General features: G+C 50.8%; 1 protein-coding gene across 1 annotated transcript; it reads right to left on the bottom strand.

Moving 5' to 3' along the window:
- Positions 1 to 404: 404 nt before the first annotated feature.
- On the bottom strand, positions 405 to 6,928 carry LOC144139072 (uncharacterized). Its single transcript, XM_077671557.1, has 4 exons — positions 6,493 to 6,928; positions 3,120 to 3,241; positions 2,183 to 2,468; positions 405 to 1,205 (listed from the first exon to the last, which is right to left on the bottom strand). Exons 1-4 carry the CDS (start codon positions 6,802 to 6,804, stop codon positions 1,047 to 1,049), a joined length of 879 nt encoding a protein of 292 aa, XP_077527683.1. The 5' UTR covers positions 6,805 to 6,928; the 3' UTR covers positions 405 to 1,046.
- Between the last annotated feature and the right edge of the window lie 3,191 nt (positions 6,929 to 10,119).

Here is a 10,119-nt window from a genome sequence, read left to right on the forward strand (position 1 = left end):
GTGCGGCCTGGTATTCGAAAGTGTGCACCGTGTGCAGTTCATGCAGCCAGGTTCTGTCACAGGTGTCGAAGGAAAGCGAAAGAGCTACGACCAGTGCCTAAAGCGCGCCAAAAACAGGGTAAAGCAGCTCCCTCTCACTGGAAGTGCAAATAGCCAGGTTAGAGAGACTTGAACGTAAAACAAATAATCGCAAGATGTTCTCATACGAATGTCTTTGTGCGTTAAGAGGCAAGACAGCGCCTGAATTATGACAGAAAAGCACAGGAAGCGTCATAGTGTCCAACGCATTTTTTCCACAGTGTTCCAAGTCCTCCATTTTCTCGGGAAGGACAGTGAGGAGTTGCACTGCGCAGCTGATGCAAATGGCTGTGAAGGCGGTGCTAGGAAGCAATGCCAATCCCCCAATGAAGGGGGATTGGCCCAGAAGAGGACGATCAACAAAGCACAGAATATGTACGCTGGTGTCGGCGGTGGCGTTCAGAGGCTACCGCAATTTCCGTATCTCGCTCCTTTTCCCGATCCTATTCGCTATGCCAACTAAATGACACCCCTACCCAATACGCGCAATCAGGCCCCGGAAAAGAGCCTACGACTCACGGCAACCATGACCGGCGACTCTCGGTCCCTAGGTCTCTAAAAATTGCTAGCCAAGAAGGGAGACATAAAACCGAATACTACAAAATATTAGCAGATGGCACGCGTAATTCAAACACCGATATTCGTTCTGTAATTCGTGCAGATTGTAGGCTACACTAAGAATCGTAATCTTTTTCTTTTGTGGCTGAGCCCATCAAAGTCTGAAAAAAAAAAATGCGCGAAATGTTTTAGACGTTGCACTCGCTTCTCGCAAGCTTAATAAACCTGGTGAGGGAACTCGCTTCTCGCACGCTTAATAAACCAGGTGAAGGAAGCAAACAGGCTCAAAAAGCGACCGCAGGTGCAAAAGGAACTCGAAGCTATGGACATAAAAATGCGTTCTGTTTTAAGCTCTATGACGACAAATAAAAAAAAAAAACAGCGACAAAATTTTGCCGCCATTCAGCTGCCTATGGCGCAGCCGCTGATTGGCCGGCAGCTGGCGAAGGCACATCCTCCGGGCCTTGCGCTGGTTTGGGGGCGGCGTCCGGCGGTGGGGACGAAACCGGAGGCGGCGACTCGGCCATCGATGAGTGCTCTCTCGAGAAAATGTCGAGCGCTGGCGGAACCTGAAAGGACAATCGCCCTCTTCGTTAAAGCCTGCAAAGTTTCTGCCGCAATCACGCCGCTCGCAATAGGTCCTCCACTTTCGGGCCTGTTTGAGACTGTGTCGTCTTGTATTGTTGTTGTGTCGTGATTCTGACCTTATCTGGAGTGTCGTATTCCTGTCCTGATTTTGAGGTTCCGTAGTGTCGAATTCCTGTCTTTTCGTGATTCCGATGTTCCATCAGTAGTTGCGCATGGCTTGTATGTTAATGTCCATTGTGAAGAGTAGCTTAAATGGCAGCTCCATTGAAATTAGGAGAACGTTTGACATTGAGAAAATTGACTTTGTCGTTTCGCTTGGTCTGAATGTTATTGTCCATTCTGGGGAGTAGCGTAAATGGCAGTTCGTTTGGGACTACAGGAACGTTGGACATTGAGAAAATCGACTTTTTCGTTACGACAGGAATGTGCACCGAAACAACAGACGGCTTTGTCGTAACAGCAGGACTTCCTTTGTCACAACAAAGTTTGTTGTCGTTGCGTATTCCTGTTGTGATTTTAAACGGGGTTTTAGGCTTAACATTCCCTTACACGTCTACACAGCGTCACACGCGCGTCTCCACCAGCTGTGAGGCTGCAAGAGACAGGAGGAGACACCCCGAGGCGCGTCTTCTGCATCTCATGGAGAAGAATACGGGTTGTCTTCTTTAAAAAAGCCCCTGCTTCGGGCTCCTCCCGACTGGCTGATGGATGTGACGCGAAACAAGAAACGTGGAGGTAATCGTCTAACAAATAACTGATCTGGATGAAGATTAAGGATGTATATGCCCTCTTGTGAACTTAAGTGTTGAGGCAAAAGAGACCCTGCAACCCTGGCGGTGAAAGCTCTCACTGTTACCGCTCCTGCTTGGAGCCACTCCGAGAGCTATAGTTATCACCAGCCATTAGAGGCAACAAGTGAAGGGCAAACGGCGACGCCGTAACCCCAGTGAGCGCGCACCTTGGGTTTGTCGCCGACGTAGCGCGTCGAGCGGGTCGATCTCAGCGAGCTCTTGGAGTCGGTGGACGGCCGGCGGATGAGCAGGGCTGGGACGGCCGGTCGCTCCGACGAGGAGCTCTTGCCGGCTTTGTCTAGCGACGAAGCCTGCGAGCGCTGCACGGAAGCCCGCCTCGAGGATGACTTCGAGCCGCCGCCGCCACTGCTTCGGCGACCGCCGTCCTTGCGCTTTTTGGACTTCGACGCATGCGCGCTGGCTACGCCGCCTTTTTCCTGATTGTCCATGGAGCTGCAACGGCAATTGTCCTGGTAAGTTATTGATGCGAGTTTGATGTGGGATAATTGTGTTGGAGTTGCGCCCGAATTAACAGAAAACTTGTATTTGAGATCTAAAGCCCGTTCTACTGGTGTGAATTTCCCAAAGAATTCACTTCTGCGGCGCCGCGCATGGGAAAAAAAAATATTGTTTATTTGCTGTGGCAAATATCCAAATGTTTGTGACGGCCCGATTTCCACTGCGAAGAATTTAAATGTTGCCGAGCAAAGACAATATATCTTTTTACTTCACGAACCGCGCCGCAGCAGCGAAATTCGCCACTAAATTCACAACCTACAGAACAGACCTAAGGAGACCGAATATCAGAGGTTCACAACGTGTCAAAATTTCGGGAAAACGAATAGTCACCTTTCTTACCTTAATTATTTATTCCTCTTCTATGGAACAATTATTTCCATATGTTAAACGTCTAAATTATTTTATTTCAATGGGGGTGAGAATGTAAGAGACGGATAATTTTCAACGCAAATGATTTTCGCGAGACACTACTTAAGGGGTACTGGAAACACCATATCCAGGAGGCTGTACGCTTTCCAAACAAATGTACTGCCATAAACGATGACCCTGTAGCAATTGTTCTAAGTTTTTGCTTTCAATTCCTACCTTAAGCCACTGGTCATACGTTCCGAGGACAGTTCCTTCGAAGCGAAGGACTCCGCTGCGCCCTTGGACGTGGCCTCACCACTGGGGACCGAGATGGCAGCGGCGGTCCTCGCGGCATCGGCCTACAGAGAAATGGTTTCTGGCATGGTGATGCGATGCCGTTAATCAACCGTTGAGAGTCCAGATATAGCCCTGCATATGGGAGTCTCGGGACCAGCCGCGGAAGCATTAAGAACGCATTTGTGTCTGTCCGCCCAAATAATTGCGGGCTACAGGACATCACAACCAGGATAGGAAAAAATGTTCATGTTTTAGAGGAGATAAATAAATGGACCAGAGCTCGCATGTGCGTTCAGACGGCTCACAGCTCCCCTTCTACAAAATGATTTTGAAAGCGAATTTTCCTTTTGTGCTTCTCCTGGTTTTCCAAGGGGCAGCTGCTGAATTCTTGCCGGGTGCACTGCTGGGTTTTACGTGGTTGGTCCTGCGCCTTTCTTTTGGTCATTGCTGTGCCTTCACAGCCATATCTTTCTTGACCCCAAACGGTGTTCTTGACCGGGTAACATCATTACCTTAAATTCGACAATATTGCGCAGGAAAATTGCTTAAGCAATAAGATTTATTAATTGATTGATTGGTTGTGGGGTTTAACGCGCCGACGCAACGCAGGCGATGAGGCGCGCCGTAGTGGAGGGCTCCGGATTAATTTTGACCACCTGGGGATCTTTATCGTGCGCCGAAATCTCGTACACACGGGCGTTTTTGCTTTTCGCCTCCATCAGCAAAGCGGCCGCCGCGGCCGGGGTTATTACGCTTGCTACTCATACAGCTGCATGCAACACTGTCGATGGTTACATGTTAGAAAGATTTATCATAGGGGCGAGCGTACGCTACGCTACGGTTGGCGGGTACCGACACCCAATTGGGCAGGTGCGCATTCGTTGCGCGGGACGAGCGGCCTGCCTTGCCGAACCCGAGCATACCGTATAAACGGGATTATAGGTCGAGTGGGAATATAGGTCGACCCCCTACCTTGAGGTGGGAAAAGTTGACAAAAAAATAATTCGGCACAGAACGCACACACGTCTATATTTATTTTCGACGCCTGTCAGTCCCTGCCACTCACTATGCCTGCCGAAGTCACTCGTCCGAGCTCTCAGAGTCGTTCGAGGACGACTGCTTCTCACTGTCATCTTCTGTGCCGTCAGGCGCGTTGCTGATGGAGCACTTCCTAAACGCTCGTGCAACCATGTTTTCGGGTAGCGACTGCCAAGAGAAGGACACCCAGCTTGACACGGTCACGAGGGATGGTCTTCGCAGCCGGCTTGTATGGGTCTTTTCGTTGTCGCCGGCTATCCACTCATTGTCCAGTTCGCGGAGCTGGTCCACGGATGGCCTCCGCTGTAACCGGGCGCGATCGTGAGCGAAGTTCCCGGACGAAGTCCGCCACTTTGTTCTCCAACTCGGGGTGCACCGCTTGATGTCCACGGAATGATCTGTTCCGGGGGTTGCACGCGCACAGCTTAGCTTTCTGGCTCCGCCAGTACCGCCGCTTCTTTCCGAAACGCCAAACTGGCGTTGCGCTGCCATATTCGCATTCTGCTCGGCGACTCAATCGCCTTCAGCCGCGGTGAACTGGCGTCGACTGCCGCAACTCATTTCGGAACAGACACGTACAGAAATGTACGCACACACGCACACACAATAGACGAGTAAAAGACGAAAAACTAGAGAAAAGCGAAAAGCAAATAAAGGCCTTACAGTGCGAGAGAGCAGTCCGACACAAAGGGCAATGGTGACAGACTACGCTTGCAGATTGTTGCCAGATCACAATTTACATTCTTCCAATGACCGCTATATAAGACGAGGGGTGACTTTTGTGCGGATTTTTTTGGAAAAAACTCGACCTATATTCCGGTTTATACGGTAAGTTCCGGTAAGGGCTGGTCCTTCTTGCCCAGCACGCGTTAGCATGCGCAATCGGGTACCGGTGCCCGCCAACCCTAGCGTAGCTGACGCTAGCCGCTAAGCGCATGCTCTAAATGGTTGCCAGCAATCCGTCTACTGGGTACGTCTAACTCGCCGTAAAGGAGGCAGTATGCGTTGGGGCTCTGCGGTTTCACCTGCTTAGCAGGGGACGAAAATATTCTTCCGAAGCCCCAACGCACACTGTTTCTTTCCTCACGGTGAGTTAGGCATGCTCAGTTGGGGCGGGTGGATTTTAACGCGACAGCGTTATTAGGCTCATTTCTCGATTTCGCCGTGCCGCTAGCCGTCCGCTATCAGCCGTGCTCACTAAGTGTCCACGGAAATACGTCACCACTCCCAACCGCAAACTACGACTGAGGCAGCCAGATACATATATTAACTGGAGGGTGGGAAGGAGGGCAACGATGTTACGGCGGATGCTATGACAAATGGTGCGCGGTTCATAAAGCGACGCGTCTGCGCAGTCAGTTCGTTCTTCCACCATTGCTGCATGCGCCATGAGCCAGTGTTCACGCGATACCGTTACTAGGCTCAATTGGCGACCTTCCCTAAAGACTAACTGTCAGTATTCAAAAGTTTTACTGCGCGAAAGACGGATACAAGAAAGGACACAGGCGAGCGCAGACAACTGCGCTCGTCTGTGTCCTTTCTTGTATCCGTCTTTCGCGCAGTTAAACTTTTGAATATGAACCCCTTCCAACTCGCCCAGCTGTCTCTCACACTAACTGTCTGTTATCAGACGTGCTCATGAAGCGACCACGGAAGGCAATGTCCCCGTCAACCCGTAAGTACGTCTCCCCACCCAAAAGAGAGCTTGAGCAAGAAGCTGTAATCAGCCGTTGTTGCTTAAAACCGATTGTGGAAAGGACAAGGCAGGTCGGTAGGCTTGCCGACAATAATACTGCTCCGCAGAAGACAGAAAGCACACGTGGTTTCGTCAACTGAGCTTCTGTGCAGTGAAGCTCCTTCTCCCTCATCAGGCTGCTGTTACTACTTTCTTTAGGTTAACTTACAGCGCACGGATAGCATGAATGGCGAATGCCGAAGCTGCGTTCCAAGCTCTCCCTTGACCACGAGGTAACGCTATCGTGTCTTACATTTTAAGACCCAAACATGGATGTCCCCTACAACTTTCGAATAATATTACATCCGTGGGGCTGTATCCATGCAGTTTGCGACATATACTCCAGGCTTCAATGTTGAACCCGGAAATATTCTTTATGTGGGAGGAAAAGGGTTTACACGACCAAACAAAAGAATAAAAAGAGCCTACCCCAAACAATACTGTAGTCAATTTTAGGCTTTAATTAAATTTCTGGCGGTGTTCCTAGTTCTGAGACCTAAACACCCACCCTGGCTACGCCCTTGCTGGGCTTGTACTCACTCCTGCGGTTCGGGCTGAGTCCGACCCACTGACGAGTCTCGGGCCATCGCTTGTACCGGCAGGGCCGTTCGCATCCGGAGTGATCCGTGCTCCGCTCGGCATACCTACGCGACCGGCCGGCACGTCGATGCTGGGGCGTTTCGCCATGCTCGGCTCGCCCGTCGTCGTGCCCTCGGCATCCCGCTGAGCTCGGTAGGCGTGCCGGCGGCGCCGCAGCAGCACCCACACCAGCAGGGCCACCAGCAGGGCGCAGAACACAAAGAGGAGAAAGGACACGAAGTCCTGCATGGATTCGGCGTCCAGGAACGACATGGCGGCACCTCGAACCACCAGCGGGATCCCAACTGCCCCCCTCTTCTTCTTTCTCGGTCTCGCGACCTGTTCGTCGCTGCTCGTGCCGATGACGATAGTGAGGCCCGGAAAAAGCGGGCGTAGATATTTGTGGATGGTCGAAAGGGCCGGTCACGTCAGCGCAGAGGCGTAGGCGTGTCTCCGCTTTTCCAAGGAGAGAAAGAGGGTAATAGAACTGCTTTGTTTCTGGCAACTGGGATTAGGGCGGATGTGTAGCACAGACGTTTTGCGTTCAATTAAACCCGTTGATCTACTAAGCTCTCCACTGAAACGGACAAAATGGGTGCAAAAGTACCCCATCCAAAAGTAATGCATGAAAGCTGTTTCCATGATGTAAATTCCTGATTTAGAATTGACAGGTGGTAAGGCTGCACCAACCTTGCGGAATTTCGAGCGAAAACAGCCCACATCCCTCCTGATGAAGCGTGTGGTTCAATACTCCACAGTGGGTATGTGCCACTCTGTAGGTGATGATGTTGATGACACTGACTTTATTTTGCCCAAAACTGGGTGAAAGGAGGAAGGAGAAGTGGGAGTCTTCCTGAATTCCTCCCCACCAGATGGCGGGCAGCCCTTGGGCGGCCAGTTGGACGACCTTGATCTGCAGTTCGGGGTCGGAGGTTAAACAATTTTATCGGCTTCAGACTACACAAACAGGATTCAGAGTATTCGCCTAGATTTCTTACAAAGCGTTGGCCAACCCCAAATTAATGACATGCGGTATCCTTATAATCTATAATCTATTTGTGACATTGTAATGCATTAAAAACGGAATTTATGGTAGTTTTATTACCCTTAGGTCGGTTTCAGCTCCTGGTTTTCCTGCGTTTTTGTGGTTTGGCCTCTTCCTGGTCGATTTCGGCTTTTTCTGTTTGATATTCTAGGTCACTTTCGGCTGTTATTTCAATGCGGGTGGTTTTGTGTGCTTTATGTACGTGTCTGCTGTGATATTGTCACGAAGCCAGAGACGACGCAGTTGTCTTGAAGGAAAAAACAAGTTTATTGGAGCGAACTTCTGCTCCCTTAACAACACAAGAATACACGGGCGGCGAAGCAGCAGTCAACAAAGTGACGTGCGCAAACAAGTGTCGGCGAATCGAGTACTGCGGCGTCTGTTCTGCGGGCATTTATCTCTCGGCGCCAGTGTTTCTCGCACCGTCGAATTACATCCAGAACGCTGTAAATCAAAGAAGAATATTTAAGGCTGGTGACGTTATTTGAAAAAACTCCCCTCATCGAAGGAGATAACACGTACGCCAAAAAAAAGAAAAATGGAACACGCGCTTAACTTCGTCCATGGATAACACATATAGCACAGGCTGGCGCGGCCGGTCGACAAAAACACATTATCAATAAACAAACCCAGTGCATGGTTCTTTATAACTCCCTTAGCAAGCTCAGATGACGGCGTGCTGTTGTGACTAGAAAACGCATATACGCCGCCGGCACTCCCTTCTACACCCAGCAGTGTCTAGTGGTTAGCTGTATAAGGAAGGAAGGAAGTAAACTTTATTTTCCTGAGCACCCTTAGTCCAGGGCGCCGTCTTGGGAAGCCGTGGTCATGGTTTCTTCCGCTCTGGACGTCAGCAGGAGCTGTGTCACAGCGCTAGGGTCAGCCAGACTTGCCTCCCAGGATGCGAGAGTTGGATTCGGGATGGGGGTCTACTTTGGATGTCGATCACAGGCCCATATTGTGTGGAATATGTTTGGGTAACCTCCGCAGAACGAGCAAGTAGGGGTGCCGGGTAAATTTCGAAAGCGATGTGTGAGATGTTCAGTGGGTAATGTGCTTGTCTGAATCTGTCGGAGGAGGACGGACTGCCGCCTTGTGAGTGTACGATGGGGGGAGGGATGTACCTTGCGCTGCGCGCGAAAAGACTCGAGGTATTCGCGCGGGCTAAAAGACGGCTGTGCATCACTTAAGGACGGCTGTGTACCGCTTAAAGTTGATGAGAGCTGGTCAGGTGCCCGGTAAATAGTTGCTCGGGCGAGCGCATGTGCCCGCTCATTTCCTGTAAAACCCTCGTGCCCAGGAGTCCAAATAATGTGGAACGTGTACGGCTTGTAGTCGAGCGCGTCTTTGATGAGGCGGGCTGTGCGGTGGTGCAGATCATTTCTGATCAACTGTCTGCAGGCGGCTTGCGAATCGGTGACGATGATGATGGGTGTTTGCGGACGAACTATATGGGTGGTAGCGGCGTATATGGCTCGTGCAATAGATCGAGTTTCTAGGTAGTCTATATCATGTACATCTGGTTCAAGCGTGACTAGTTCGTAGTTGAGGGGTCCGACGACAGCCGTGATGCCTCCCTCATCTTCCCCAGGATGTGCGTCAACGTAGTAGACGTGCTTGCCGGGGCCGAGGCGCTGCAGCGTTTTCGAGAGGACGTTGGTCCTGATGTGGCGCCGTTCAGCATGCCGGTCGGGGTCCATGTTCTTTGGCAGGGGAGCGATGGTGATGCGTGCTCGGTGTTCAAGGGAGAGGCATCTTATTTCCTGCGATGCGGATGATGGTGGGTCCGCAGAGTAGCCAAGATCCTGCAGGATGGCCCTGCCTTGGTCGGTGCTATGGAGTCGGTGGAACTGTCCTAGGCGCTGCGCACTTTGGAGCTCCTCCAGTGTGTTGGTGACTCCGGTGGCCTGGAGCGCTTGCGTCGATGTATATTGCGGCACTCCTAGTGCTTGTTTTAAGGCCTTCCTTCGAACTACATTTATGCGTTCGAGCTCCGTCTTCGTGGGATTTTGATATGGGAGGTGACACAATATACGGGAGTCGATGAGCGCTGCGCTGAGTCGCACAAGGTCGGCCTCTCGCATTCCCCTGTGCCGACTGGCTATGCGGCGTAGCATATGTATCACCTGTGTCCCTTGATCTAGCAACTTCCGAATGGTCATAGTTGCTTTGGCATTACTGTGGATTGTGAGACCCAGAACCCTGATGTGAGAGCGTTGGGGAATTGGTCTGCCTTCTATGGTGATGTGCAGTTCTTCTTGTTTCTGATGCGCCGTGTGTTAGCTGTAGAAGCTGCCGAAATCTTCTCGACTAGCAGCTATAACGCCATTGATGTTCATCCTTCTTTTTTCTTTATTGCATGGGGAATACGCACTGTTGAAGTGCGGGTAGCCTCGCGGCTTCATACACTCACATCCTGGGTTCGATCGTAAGCAAGTCTGCCTGTAATTTTTTTATTGGTGGGATTTTTTTCATTAAAATAATGTGCCTTTAGATCCTTTCTACGCACTCTTTTAGTAAATAGGTGGTAAATAAGGGTGGTT

The sequence above is a fragment of the Haemaphysalis longicornis genome, unplaced genomic scaffold, assembly GCF_048455015.1.
Source record: "Haemaphysalis longicornis isolate Haplotype H1 unplaced genomic scaffold, Haemaphysalis longicornis Haplotype H1 scaffold_5, whole genome shotgun sequence".
NCBI lineage: Eukaryota > Metazoa > Arthropoda > Arachnida > Ixodida > Ixodidae > Haemaphysalis > Haemaphysalis longicornis.